Source organism: Vollenhovia emeryi, unplaced genomic scaffold, assembly GCF_000949405.1.
Source record: "Vollenhovia emeryi isolate VEMERY1.0 unplaced genomic scaffold, V.emery_V1.0 DF939142.1, whole genome shotgun sequence".
NCBI lineage: Eukaryota > Metazoa > Arthropoda > Insecta > Hymenoptera > Formicidae > Vollenhovia > Vollenhovia emeryi.
Window position 1 is genome coordinate 59307 of NW_011967224.1, and position 16060 is coordinate 75366.

At 35.2% G+C, this 16060-nt stretch overlaps 1 protein-coding gene across 4 annotated transcripts in view; it reads left to right on the plus strand.

Moving 5' to 3' along the window:
• The window catches only part of LOC105566710 (octopamine receptor beta-2R-like), a 47991-nt gene that overhangs the window by 14769 nt on the left and 17162 nt on the right, over nt 1-16060 (plus strand). For 3 of the 4 annotated variants that reach the window (XM_012020921.1, XM_012020922.1, XM_012020923.1), the window contains exons 2-3: nt 13018-14327; nt 15459-15689. In XM_012020921.1, the coding sequence (XP_011876311.1) occupies nt 13330-14327; nt 15459-15689 (1229 nt within the window). In that variant the 5' untranslated portion in view covers nt 13018-13329. Of the gene's footprint in view, nt 1-13017; nt 14328-15458; nt 15715-16060 lie in introns of all 4 variants that reach the window. The other variant, XM_012020924.1, reaches the window with a different exon arrangement.

The window sequence follows — 16060 nt, forward strand, 5'->3', positions numbered from 1 at the left end:
TAATTAACTCACATTAATATACATATGTATTATTACATATTAACACGATCAGTGCAAATGTCGCAGTAAAAGCATATAAAAATACCTATCTAATTACACAATAGCAAAAGTAAGTGTACCGTGTAAAGATTAACGAAAGATGAAGTTTTCAATGAGTTTTACGGGGACAATTGATTTTATTGTAGCAATTGCTCTAAAGTCACTTGTTTTTTTTACAAGTCTATGATTAATTTGCTAATATATTTACACGCAAATTTTGTTTTAGATTGCAATTTGTCCAACAAGTGAAAACGTGATATATGTATATATTGTAGTTGAAATCTTTTTCTCATTTCTACCTTGAACATTTCAACAGTGTGTACGTATGTTAAACTTAAAAATAAGGTAATACAGAACAGCGATAGGATTAATAATTTCCGGACTTTTCTAATTAATAAATTATTCGGCAATTTTATTTCTCAACACAGAACTTGACGACAATTCGACTAATTGTACAACAATACAGATAAAAGTCTTATTTCATAACTGTATTCAAATGTACCTGAAATATATCACTATACAATTAAATTTACAGAAAGGTTGTAGTACAATTGTAAACTTAAAGTAAAAGAATTGCTATTTTATGACACAGTAACGGGATATGTAATCATATCGCGTTATATCGTGAACCAAAACCTTCAAATTAGCTCACAGTAAGTTTTATCATTTGCATTCTCTGTTGCTCGAAGAGTTGATGGTCTCTAAGAAAATATCAATGAGTTAATAAGTCAACACAAATGTATAATAAATATTAAATAACTAATTTATACTTTTTTTTACGATATAGAACAACGGGTTAATTAATCATTAGAGGATTAGTGATTCTATATTGAAAATCTTAGGACCGAAATAAAATTATCTCCACTACATAGAACTCGTGTGAGATTTTATGGATTGAACGGTACTCCTTGAGTGAAAGTGTAGGTTTGCTCGGTAAGATTAATCAAGCTGCAACGGAGATGTCAGTTTGAATGTCCACTGTGTGATAAAGTAATACAGCGTGGAAAACAATTGCGATCGAGTACAACGGTGAAAAACGAAACGCCGATGTATAGCGCGTCTCGCAATCAGTGCCGATCTCGGCCACTGTTCTGATTGTAACAGTATGGAAACAAACGTGAGGCATGGCATAACGCATTCTTCGCTACAGCAATCTTACCGTCGATGCGACGGTCTCTTGCGTAACCAACGTGGCGTTATTCAATTGCAACGTCTCAAGGTTTCTACCTCAGTGTTCATACGCGCGAGCGCTCGAAAATATTCAACATTCCGCGCGGCGGCGGCGGCACTTATTATCTCGAACCTCACGAGTCCTGTGTTTTCAAGGTGTTTCTGCCCCATGTAATTTGCAATTGTTTATACAACAATCTCTCGCGTTCGATCTCTCTTTCGTCTACGGATAACTCACAAAATCGCGAGCACTTACATACTTTGGAACGTGTTTTCCTACGACGGGAGGGAAACAAAGCAGAGAGGCTATCTTTCTCGAATAAGTATGCTATCGCAGAACTAATTGTAGGTGCTTGTACGTAAAATGACGAAACGGAAAAATTATGGTAAATATAATGCTGTTATTAAAAGTTATGAGTGACTTTATGTAAAAGTGGCCATGAAAATGTGAAAACAATTATTTAGCTAAGGTACAGATCTGAAACTATAAGGATGCCTCGAAGTATACGTATTTAAATACAAGGTATTTAAAAGATTCTTTTAAAATATTTGTATGTACATTTTATGTATGTTGAGAGAGAAAAAAATTCCTTTAACGAAAGGTCTTCGGGCATTTTGTCGCGAGATTCCTTTCCCTTTGCATTTTATTTTATCGCGATGACACAATATAATAATACGGTACGTTTACGCACAGGCGAGATGATATTCTAATGCGAAACATGTGCATATCTCTCCGCGAGTCGCTTCCCTTGGATCGAGTAATGACATTCTATTTATATAATTAAGAACGACCGAAAATAAACAGGCGCATTCGATTATCTATTTTGAGAGCCCGTCAGCGCGAAGGTCGAATTACAAATTTTGCATTCAAGGGTATTAAGCACCACGTACCTCAGTACCCACGCTCGTTAAATCGATCGCTGCCCTACGACGCGCGCGACCTGCATTGCAGCTACTGGATGAGGACGCATGTAACTAGATTTTCCAATTCCAGCATGTTTTAATTATTGCAGTTTTGTAGAAAACGTGTCTGCACGCGCGTGTCTCTACGTAACTACGCTATATAATGAATTATAATATCTGATTCTACACACCCATACATACACACACACACACACGCGCGCGCGCGCGCGCGTGCATACGCATATGTATATGTACGCGCGCGCCATACTTAAACCATATATGCATACGACATTAAAAATCAAATCACGGATAGCGAAACGTAGGTAATCGATAGAGAGATGGTTTTGAGAGGATGACATGGGGAAAAGAAGAGAGAAAATTTAGGCAAGAAAGATGAAAGGCTAGAAGGAAGGCAAGAATTTTGTAAAATATAAAGAAATAGAGAGTATAGTTTTAATTTACTCTTTTTTTTTCATTACGCACAGACACAAACAGAGTGCACTCAAAATTAAACAATGATCATTACGATATAACGATTGCTATAATGAATGTAATTAGAAAGCACTTTCTAACAGTGCAACGTTAACTTAATTTTTGCATTGAAATATTTCCCAAATTTATTACACTAACTTTGGATACACATACATGTGTGTGGTAGACATAAGAATAAGCGATTGGGAAATGGAATTACAATAGATACAAAATATGGCGTGTAAAACAATAATAATAAAGTATAATATTAAAAAAATATAGGATACCTTTTCGATTGTATATAAAACATTTGCAAGTTTGAAAAGCAATAAATACAGAACCGAATTCTGTCGTGCTTGTCGTACCGTTAAGATTTATCAATACTTTTTAAATAAATTTTTTCTACGTTGCTAATTAATAAACTTTCTGATGCTTGTTGCAAGTAGATGGTTGCAATTTTCTACGCGATCTGCGGCTTTTCAATTAATCGCTGAATGATTCATCGAAAACCCATACATGCGGTGCGCTTTACAACGAATGCTTGACGGATATTTCTATCGGATGTTTATCGATTATGAAACGTAAATGTGTACTTAGAATTTTGTAATTTGACAAATAACTGTTACATAATTAAAATGCGCGTTTGTAACTCGAGATGTCAGGTTTAAACTTCGTTGTTCATACACCTTAATTTACTGGAATTTTACATAAACATTTCACATAATCACTACTAGTGTTACTAAAATGAAATATGAGTGTGCATTGAATTTTTCATTATTGCAACTATCAAAATTTTTGTACACAATTTGTGTCAATGCTTAAAAATTGACTTCAATGTCGAATTCAAACCAATATTACATTGAGGCATTATGTCAGGCACTAATGCTTATTTTTGAACATCTAAATTTAGCTAACGAGTATACATTGAAACTTTATTTATTTATATACGACATATGTAAATGACTCACGTTGTAAATCAATATTGGCTAAGTAGATTTACGTTATAATATTGCGTTATTTTATTTCGACCGTCGTTCGTACACACCGTACGTGACTTATTGCTATGGATAGTTGAAATAAATTTATTTTCATCAATACTTTTTATTTTACATGAGTAGGTGCGCGCGGGCGCGCGCACACGTGCGTTTATAAATGTCTATGGTATTTGTGCTAGTATGATATTTGATATACGTGATATATAACCTTATGTGCAATTTTAGTGTAATACAATTTTGATTGTAGAATAACAAAAAGATATTTGTATGTATAAACATCAATTCCATTTAACTTTATTTTTATTTTCAATTGTTTTCAGGCTAAAATTTCCGTTACAAATTAAACTACTACGGTATTCGATTTTATTCTCTCATTATACGTAGCCGTATAAAAATCGCTAAATTTTTAATCCTCTTATAGTACAATATTATTTATCAGTTTATTTAAAATTTATGCGACACTGTGTACATACTTTGCCAACATGTTAAACAAATCGTTAACAAAATCAGATCATATAAAAAACATTCAAACAAGAAATCGATGACAATAAGTTTTGAGCTTCGAAAATATTCAGCCGAAAAATATCACTTTGATATTCTTGCCTTGAGTTTTTTCAAAGTAAGCCGATATTTAACACAGTACCGTAACTAGGCACGTGCAACAGGTGCACAGGCGCAAGGTCCAAGACGTAAAAGGGCCCCAAAATGGAAGCAACAAAAAATTTAGCATTTCAAAATTTTACATTTCTCAAATTTTCAAATTCTTCAACTTTGAATTTGCGTTATTGAACGGTATAGTGATTGCTCGATCTCGCGACGCAACAATTTATTCACAGTATCATATTTGTTTTATTGTATTTTTCCCCAAAAAATTGAGGAGTCCGAAAATAAAATCTTGGACAGGGCACACGAAAAGTTAGTTACGCCATTTAATATATAACTACATATACTGTAATGACACTAAAATACAGAAATCAAGCTTTATATATCCAAATCATTTTTATTGCTTTTACACGTTGAATATATCTTTCAAGTTATGTCCACGGTGTATCGTTCATATTATTTTGATAGCACGATGTCTCCCATAAGAAAACTGATTACACAGAAATTATATGAAAAAATGATAATGTTTTCGTGTGCTGATGTTTTAAGATTTTTTAAATAACGGCTTGTAAGAATAATTTTGCTTTAACCTTTTCTGAGAAATCACCCGCTTTTTAGTTGTACCACTGGGTTTATATAAAATATCAGTTGATAAAATTCGCGTTAACACAATCGAGAGGAACAGTCCGGACAGCCGCGGGGGAAATCAACAAATTATTGGAAATTACATGTTTAACTACTCTGTGCATGGCTTATAGTTCTCCGCTAATATTTCCACCATTATAATATAACATCGAAGCTGCAATCTATTATCAATTTTCAAAGTACGCAAAGTTCAGCAAAATAAAGTATCTTCCGCAATACAAGCAGAGTTTGTCACGAATGGGAATAAATTTGAACGATAGAAGACAAAGCGAACAACAAAATACTATTATATAACGCAATGGAATTATTAATCGAAAGAATGGGAGAAACGAGAAGCTATATGGCAATAAGAAGACGAAGATGCAATTATTTATTATAATGCAATGCGGTACATGTTGTACGTGTTGTACCCGAGGTAAGACATCAAAATAATTATCTGGACGACCATATCTAATACCACGAAATTTAATTGCACAAATTGCAATTTAATCGTGCAAAGGACGTCATATCACAGAGCGTTCGTTTATCGGTAATTTTAATCGCAGAAGAAATTTTACTCAACATCTTTGTAAGACATTTCCCCGATAATTCTCTTTATCGAAGACGAAGACCGTGACTGCGAATGCAATCTATCGTTAAGCAATCTTGCGAACTTTGTAACTACAAAACTTTAGAATTTAGTTTTCCAATAATAACCTCCTCTCTCTCTCTCTCTCTCTCTCTCTCTCTCTCTCTCTCTCTCTCTCTCTCTCTCTCTCTGTCTATTTGCTAACCGTGTCACGCGTTTCATTAATCGTATTGAGCTTAGAATAATGAAAAAAATTAGAATACATTTTCTAGTCGAAAGGAAAATTTGAATTTTGACACTTTTGTATTATACTTTTAAACTTTTATAATAAACGGGTTGTATTTAATATTTTGTATTAAACAGAGTTAATTTTATATTTATACGAAATGTATCTTCATGTCGAGCATCGCGCTCTAATAAATAATTTTTGGTTGGTCATCATCTACTATGTATGTATAAGACATTTCGAACCACATCACTTTAGTCTTAATATAAGCTTCTCTTCAATTTGGATTTGATCTTTCTGCGTATTAATAATTAAAATTCTTGCAAAATAAATAAACACAAATATGTAATAAGGTCCTGACGTTAATCATATTTTAAGTGTTCTTGTTGACTTTCGTTCTTTATTAAAGTGTTTGTTTAACAATAAAGTTTTGAACACGAAACGAGCATCCATAACGATATATGTATAGCCGTCGTATGTTACATAACGTAAAGTAGGACGGAAACAAAAACTAGCTGTAGCGGATAATGAAGCTTGGACATTTGGCACACTTCGAGGTTTGTGTTAGGCGAGCATCGATTTGCCGCCGTTCTATACGCTTTATCGATGACCTGACGATTTCACGAAGTGCACATCCGTGGAAAATTTCAGCTAGACGATCACTAACGGAAGAAAGCTACGTCCGTAACCAAATTTCTCACATGAAACACACGGCACCCAAACGTCACACACACACAGACGCACACCCGCTGCCAAGCGTGTAGCCAAGCCAGTGCGGAAGCCAGACCCGTCAGTGGTCTTTGGCATGAATTGGCAGCGCACTCAATGTAGAATCACGACAATCCTAGCTTCTCGATCGAAGGTCAGTGTCGCAACAACAAGCTGTATTATTTACGGAAACGCAAGCTCGGCCCGCTCTAAGTAAGCGCGCCCGATAAAATTATACATTAGAATTACTCGATGGAAGAGCAGCGGCGTACGTTGTCCTCCGTTGCATTGTGGAAACCTTAAAGACAAAGATCTACGAAGGGACTAAAATATTTCTTTAGCCTTCGTGTTACCTAATCGTAAAATTTTTCGCGAAATAAATAATAAATTTTTAACCTCGTACAATAGCAATAAATAACAAAAGAGATTTTATCTTGACGTGTTCGTAGTCTATGTTCTATATCAAAATGTTGGTCATTTACGCAGTATTCAAGCATATTAAAAGCTACTTTATTGCTTGATATATCTAACATACCTGCATATACAAACACACACACACACACACACACACACACACACACAAACGTACACGTATTAATTCTTACATGGCTTTCTGAGTTTCGTTATAAGAAATGACTGAAAAATTAACAATTATAATATTTCCATATTCTTTATGATATGACGTCAAGAATTATAATATAAAAACGGCACAGTGTTTTTGTAAACGGAGTTGAGAAGTGGAATTGAAAAATAAACTAGTTTCAGCTTTTGTGATTGCTATAATAATATTTCTTTTAATTTAACTTTTGTAATGCTATTAGAGTGCACTGCAATTGCAAATGCCTGACTATCACCAAACCGATCTTTCTTTTATCATGTCTGCAAAAAGACAACGACTGTAACTATTAGATAAACCCCACAAGTTTCTTCCGCTTCTTTTTCTAATATTTTTCCGTACGACATTTTCAAAACGGCAAATTTTATCGTAATACGTATGTCCCACTCTGTTCAATAATCCTCTTCCACCTCTCCAGAGGCAGAGCATAATGTTTCGTTTCCCAGAACGTTAATTTTACCAGTAAAATACTCATCGAGGTGATTTTTTGATATTATTCATATTGGCAAATTTTGCTTGGCGGAGGGAATTTTTTAGCAAAAGGAACAGATAATAATCGAACGGAGCAAGGTCCAGAGAATGCAGAGGCAAAACATCCCAATCAAACAAAGATACGCGTAGCCTGACGTAGCCATGATGGAAAATAACATCTTGTCTGTTTATCAGTTTCTGAACAGTTACCAGGCTATGTTTTCTACTCACCGTCCGACTATCTGTTCCTTTCATTAAAAAATTCCCTTCGTTAAAAGTAAATTAGCGAAAATGAGTGATATAAAAGAATTGCCACGATGAATTTTTGCCAGTAAATAAAAAATGTGAGGGAATAACGGACTAAGAGCCGTGACGGAGTGTTAGTGTCTAAATATTTAATTCTAAATTTATTGCGAAAAAATATCACCTCAGCCAGGGTTGCTAGCGAGAGGGAGGTCCAGGTTCATACCCTGGCTGAGGTGATATTTTTTTCGCAATAAATTTAGAATAAAATATTTAGACACTAATACCCGGTCACGGCTCTTAGTCCTTTATTCCTTCAAATTTGTGTTTATCGCATACGAGCCATACCAATTTTATTAATTTGTAAATAAGAAAATGTTCCAGAAGAAAGGCGTGATAAAGCTTCAGGAGAGATGAACGAAGATTATTGAACAGAATGGGATATATATTTTATATTACAATGAAACTTGGCCGTTTTGTAAATTTGGTAAGATAACATTTTTTTTAAATAACGAAAGAAACTTATGAGACAATCTAATATGAGCTTCGTTCTAACTGGACGCGTTGAATATACAAGCAAAAGGGAAAGACAATGTTCTATTACGAATTTCCGAATGTCTACAGATATGGCACAATATATTGTAGAACATAAACATAATCGCAAGTTTCAATAATAAACGGGCCTTATTTTTAGTGAGCTATTTGCAGTCTTACAAAATACGTGTTTTCTAAAAGAATACATTAACCCTTTTGAGTGTATATACCTTTATTTAATGCATTTTTAACAATGACAAGTTTCCATGAAATTTTACTAAGAATTCCTGTTTGGTGGACGTATTTTGCATAAATGTATAATGACACCGACGTCTTATCTTGTAAAAAATGTTAAGTGACTGCAGATAAGGAAAGTAGTGTTTTAAGAAAACATTTTGCATCAATAATGATGGACATAATAATCTGTTTACGAGCTACAAACTCGCATTTTAATCATACGATATACATTTAATAAAGTTTTATAAAACTTTACATTTCAGAAAGCACTTTTTACTATATTTATCCACAATGTACAATTTCTCTTTAAAATCCATTTGTATAAATTATATGTACTGAAAAATATATAAAAATATAATATGTATATGTGTATACATGCATTATGATATTTATTATTTTTCTATATATCTTTTAACTTGTAAAGATAAGATTTACATTAAATACATTGTGTAAATATTCAAGATTGTTAAAGTTAAATTATGGCTGAAAGAAAAAACGATGGAATTAGTGAATACGATGGAACGATATGATTGCTTTCGTATTGCCTACTAAAAATCCCCTTCTTCTTCCTTACAAGATATTTTATTATTGAGAATATCATAAAATAAAAGAGATTTAGGAGATTTCTAAAAGTTTTATTTATAATCGCCTTTCAAATGCAATAGAACACTGAAGTATCGTTGTGTTTTATCCCTTTTGGAAAAGGTATTATAAAAATAATAAGATTACGTCATTTACATAAAAATCTTCAAAAAGTGCAAGTAACAGTAAGAGACGAAGTAAAAAGTAAATGATATGAAAATAACATACTAAAAATGCAACTAAAATGTATGTTTGTGCGCGCGCGTGTGTATGTGAAAAAGAATGGATTAAATGAAGACTCCTCATATATTCAATGTTATTGAGAATAAAATCTGAACAAGTTCGAAAGTCGTCAATCCGCATTTTTCTGTGCATGTTACCAAAATCAGGTAAATCAAGTTGTTATTTTCGCTAAAATGACAGAATATGCGGGGGGGGGGGGGACCAGTGGAAGGAAATTGCTGAACTAAAATGGCAATTTTTATATTGTTGGATGACTTATGAATGCTATTCACGTTTCGGGAGGGTTTCGGCGTACGCGATGAGAATCGCGTATTAAGCCTACGTATCCCTCGGCGGTTCCCCTGACAAATGGCGAAAATCGTGATACTACTTGTACCTGCTTAAAAAATAAAGGAAAAAGTCAACAACGAAATTTTTCGACAGGTAACATTTTGTGACAAGCAAGATTTCTTTGTGGACAGAGAGTCCCAAGCTTTTTTAAATTAGGTAAAGTATGGTATATCTTTCTCATAACTATTCATACACACACACACACACACACACACACACACATATATATAATTTTATCAAAAATACTGAAAACTTGACGTTATTTGAAGATAAAACATTATAAAAACAATTATGATTACATAAGTTATTCAAAAAATTTTAAATGAGTATCTTTCACTCAAGAGAAATGACATTCGAAAGAGCTCGTAGGCTCAAAGCATTGAAATGATCATAATTATCGTGGATGAAACTAATGAGCAATTTACCGTGCTCTATTTGGCTATTTGGAACCGAGTACAAGCATGCAGAATGTTAGTAGATGGCAAGAAAATTCGGTAGGACTTAATATCTCAATGTTTTAATTAATTAAATTATTAATGTATCGTAAATTAAATTACGATGTAGGCAATATATGAAAAAAAGGTTATGATAGGTGATAAAAATATTTAATATAAATCTTCTTATAATTTAAGAATTTTTTGGGCTTATTAACTTATTCAGGCAATTTACCTGTGCAAACTATTCCAGCGTATACTATACTTGTTGAATAAGCATTCTGTAAACTATTACTAATACATTTAGGCGTTTTACTAATACAACCTGCCGACAAAGTATTCATATAATACAAGTTTATTAATTTTATAAAGTTTCGACAAAGTATTACGGTCGATTATACGAAATGACATCGGTACCGATACAAACGCTCGAAAATGCGAGAAATTCTCATTATACTGAGAACAGTAAGATACGAGGCCGAGACTCATCATTGAGCTTTCGAATTCTGTGAGGTCTGCCCTTGGCCAGCCTTAGCGTCGAGAATTCTACTTATATTCAATAGACGCCTGCATGCGATTTACATGCCCGGCATTGTTACGTGATGCGATTCTCTGCCGCATAAACGAGATGTGCGTTCCGATCTTTCTCACAAGTATTCATATATATTAGATATATAAATAATTTTATCAAAGGCACTGAAGAATAGAAATCGTTTTCGCTGCTTGTATCAATAGTGGAATAGCATCAAATGACTGTAACGTTTCTACAAGCAGCAGGTGCAACAATATTCACCAACGGTTTTTCTAATTTCTTGATAAGATGATTGTAGTACACGCCATTGCTGTTACATCCATCTATACGTCATATGATGAGAGAGAGAGAGAGAGAGAGATTTAATAACAATTTAATTAATTAATTAATTTATATCACAATATAATCTTTTATCCTGTAACATTTCGTCTTTAAATCTTGCCAATCTTACGCTTCTCTATCTCTCGTTGTACGAAAAATACAATTGACAGTTGAAGAAAGATGCATGAATATGATATCGATAGATGTATACACAAGAAGAGAATATAAATTAATATTGAAGTAAAATTTGATTCTCTTAATTACACTTTTGCGTGCCACCTGTTGATTTTCATTAATATATTACATTCGTTTGTCGCGGTGCACTGCGTATATCTAAATTTCCATTTAATAACAACGTTTACGGCAATACGTTATTCATGTATGTATATGCGTTTACTTTTTTTACGTTCACAATTAAGCCATCGTATAATTGTCTAAATCAATTTATATTACTGCGATCACATGTGCACACGTATATAAACGAAATTCGTCCAATTAAATTTGCAACCGGAAAGTTTTAAGTATTCATTGCTCGTATCATGGATGTTTATATTAAAGCAAGGCGATTAGATGACGCGGAGCAATTTTGTCCATTGCCGAAAAATTTCTCCGCAGTAATCGTGCAATTGCGAAAAATATCACCGCTGAGAGTTAGATGAAAATTGAAATCGAACCATTATTGGCGCGTTAATGAAACATTGCTACTCGGTTTAACTCCAAATAACTCCATTCCTCATAAATTGGGTATTACGTGCGATTAATGGTGTGTAATAATTTTTTTTCTCCATTAACTCGGTCTACTTCTTTCATCGCGTTCTTGATTTCGACAATATTAGCATAATGTCGGTGCGGTATTAGTTTGTTTCAAGAATAAAAATTGCATCTTTGAGTGGTTGAGTGGCAGCGTTTCTCTCGGTCTTCTTCACGGCCGACCGACGCTACTGCTGGAATAATTGACCTAAATATACCGCAAAAATAGCGGATCATAAATTACATGGGCTCAACGAGAGTGCACTTGACACAGCACTGTCGCCACATGACTACTATGTCGGGGAAAGAGACAGAAAGATGCAAAGAGGGAAAAGAAAGAAGAACAGTAACCGAGAAAGATGTAGGGGAGGGAAAAAGAAACAGGGGAAGAGGAGAGAGAGAGAGAGAGGAGAGAGAGGACGTTCTATTGAAGGTTGCCAGCTCTCTTCCGACGTGTCCTCATTTTAAGTAGAAACGAATGGAAAACTGCCGTACCAGTTGATATGCGAATCTGGAAGGAATACAGCAATCGAAGAGTCTATATGCCGAAGGCTCGCATGTGAATCGTCTATTACATCTAATGTTTATTTATGTTGTATACGATATCTATGATTTACATCACAATTGTGCGCAAACTGAGCAGACCATCTAGAGAATAAATAAAAAGGATTGCGAAAACCTATCGAGATGTAGGATTTAAATTTTTAATCGATAAATTTATAAGTGTATACCTATTTGTGCACGCGCGCGCGCGCGCGCGTGTGCGCGTGTAATTGAATAGCATTTAATATTCTCATATATATAATTCTTTCTCGTTGTTTTGAGAGATCATTTTAAATAATAAATCGTCAATCTGAAGTACAGCTTAAGTTATGCGCTTGGTTGCCGTTTCTTTTCTCGTAAAGTCCTTTAATTTGTGTTGCACCTAATTGCCACTGAAGAATTTATTGCAAATTACGTCATTACATTTCTTGAACGAGAAATTATTAAAATGCAAACTTGGTAAACTCTTTCTTACGCATTATTTCCGATAATTTTCTATTTATTTTCTATTTTCTCACATGCAATACCAGTTATTGAATCTTCTCCTGCGTGAAAAATTACTTAGTTCCTTTTATGTTATTTTATGTTACATAAATAATTATATACAAGTAAATTTATAGAAACGAATCCAGATTACTCCTCGATTTTGCAGTGCTGAATTTATCAAACATATTCGTAATATCATAATCTTCAGTTAGAAAATAATTACCGTATCTATAACAGAGAGAAATATTTAATAATTTAATAAATATGTTTCAAGTAGATACACATTAGTTTGACTGCGATAGCAGATTTCAAGCGTGAAAGAATGTCTGGATTTTCTCAAGAGGGTTTTTCTGTGTTTCATTTACAGATTCTGAAGAATGTATATGTATGACAGCATCGTCAAAGTTCTGTTGCAAGCTTCATGTTCCTTTCAAATAAGCCTCTTTACCTACACTTGGTGAGACTCGTCGATTACGCCGGCCGCAGGATCTCACGAACAGAAGGATGGAGAAGCGATCGTTGCCCCGTCCAGACTGAAGATGAACGCCAATTGTCAGCTGCGTCAGCTAGTCGGGACTTCCGTTACCTAAAGTCACTTTCCTGAAACTCTACCACCGACAGGAGAGACGGTCGACGTGCGGTGACGACGACACCGTCGTCAACTCGCCATTAGGCGAGCATGACCGCGGAAACGACGTTTGATCCGGCCGAGATTTCCTCGTTCGACGTGACACCGCTGCTGGACGTCACTTCGACCGAGGAGAATCCTTATGCCAATAACACCGAGGTGAACGTAACCGAGGTGGTCAACTGGTCAGACCTGCCCTCGGCGATCGTCAAGATCTGCATCCTCGGCTCGATCATCACCACGGCGCTGTTCGGCAATCTGCTGGTGATGGTGTCCGTGATGCGGCACAGAAAACTACGAATCATCACCAACTATTTCGTAGTCTCGCTCGCGCTGGCGGATATGCTGGTGGCCATGTTCGCGATGACCTTCAACGCCAGCGTCCAGGTGACCGGCAGGTGGCTTTTCGGCTACTTCATGTGCGACGTTTGGAATTCCTTAGACGTCTACTTTAGCACCAGCTCGATACTCCATCTGATGTGCATCTCGGTGGATAGATATTACGCGATCGTCAAGCCGCTTAGGTATCCCATCAACATGACGAAGCGAGTGGTGGCGTTTATGCTACTGGCCTGCTGGGTGTCGCCGGCCATCATTTCCTTCGTGCCGATCTTCTGCGGCTGGTACACCACGGAGGAGAACAGCATGCACAGGAACGAGCACCCGGAACTCTGTGAGTTTAAGGTCAACAGGATATACGCTATACTGTCATCGAGCATATCTTTCTGGATACCGTGCACCATCATGGCGGTCACGTACTTTGCTATATTCAAAGAGGCTAACAAGCAGGAGAAGCAGATGCACAACCGAATGGGCAACGCCATGTTGCTCAGCCACAGACCGAGTAAGGATCTCAATAATTTAAATGGGGAACTCAACAGTGCCGGATCGTCAAAGACTTTAACCTTAAATGAGATCAACACCGAGCATTTACACACACCCACGAAAGATAAACATATGATGAAGATGAAGAGAGAACACAAAGCTGCAAGAACGCTGAGTATTATTATGGGTACCTTCATCCTTTGCTGGTTACCATTTTTTCTTTGGTATGTGTTTCTGTCCAAGTCTCTTAGTAAAATATTGCGTATTAATGTGCTCGAAATTTATTCATTTTCATGTATTTTCGATCACAGCGGTCGTAATTGCTCTCCGTAATTTTTCACAGATGGCAATAGATTCGTCAATATTTCATTTCGCGCACGGTGACGATATTTCATCAGATTAAAGCATCAAAGATGTGACATAACAATTTTGCCCATTCCGTTTTTAAGAAAAACAAAAAGTCAGGAAGTTGGAAATTTTTTCAGTTACTTTTGAGAGAGTCCGGATACTTTGCAACTACATATACATTATTCAATGTGTCTGTGTATTGACTTATCAACTGATCTCTTTCGCATGGTTTTATCGCGATTTTATGCAATATATTTTCCGTTTAAATGCTTATTCAGAAAAAGCGTTATGTAAAATCTAGATACGACTTTGCGAAAAAGATAATTCGTTATGTATTGGCTATCAAGGTATGAATAAGCAGAGTCCATTTTTTCATATATGACAAAAAAAATGTTGTTGCCACAGTTGCTTGTAAAAGTTAAGAATAATAATGTTTTTCCTTTAAATTGGATATTTTAATTTCATGCATACACGTGTATTCTGATAAGAGGCACGTGAAGATAATTGAGTAAGAAAATGAAAGAGACAAAGAGAGCGAGAGAGAGCGAGAGAGAGAGAGAGAGAGAGAGAGAGAGAGAGAGAGAGAGAGAGAGAGAGAGAGAGAGAGAGAGAGAGAGAGAGAGAATTGTGGCTGAATTACATTTATCAATTTGTAACCAATATTATTTGCCATTTGTAGCTCTGATTTTTTTGCACAAAATTGTAAAAGATATTTATCTAACGTTTCTAATTTGATTTCTATGTGTTCTTTCCGATTGAACCATCTAATTGAACAATAACGGTTTACCCAACATAAAATTTGATAAAACACAAGTGTTTATCAATTCTATTTCTTCACGGAAATTATATAATTTGCATTAGAGATATAAAGTATAAACATTAAGTTTGAATAAATTGGCACTCACATTTCTCACTGCTTTCGAGAAATTTGACGATAATTAATCTTCCGCCCTTGTATTTTCCACGTGTGTATTGTAGAGACAAATAATTATTAATTCAATTGTTAGGTACGTGATTACAGCGCTTTGCGGCGAGACTTGTCCGTGTCCCGACATCGTAATTGCGATTCTATTTTGGATTGGGTACACGAATTCAGCGTTAAATCCATTGATCTATGCGTATTTTAATCGCGACTTTCGAGAAGCGTTTAAAAATACCCTGCAGTGCGCTTTCTGTTCGCTCTGTAGACGAGAGCCGTCGGATCTCGAAGCGCTGGATTTTCGTCGGCCATCCCTCAGGTACGATCTGGTCTGACAGATTAAGGTATGCATTTCATTTTATCGCATTTTTCTTTCGCAATTTTGTTACTCGCCATATATTGCTATGCACGTCGCTCCGTAAAGTAAAGTTGTCCTTGATACGTTCAAAGGAGGATGCTAAAGTCATCTGTTTTACCGACACATTCGAATATAGTTTTTGCGCTGCTGAATCTTTTTATTAGTTTTTACGCCTAAAATAATACCAGGATAAGTTGCGGACCGCATAGCAGAACGTTTTTATACTTGAAACACTCGGGTCAGAAGTCTAATGAGAAAGATATTGGTATTTGAAATTTTCAATTTTTTAATCGTGAGCAATTTGAATTTGGCTTTATAAAATTACAAAATTT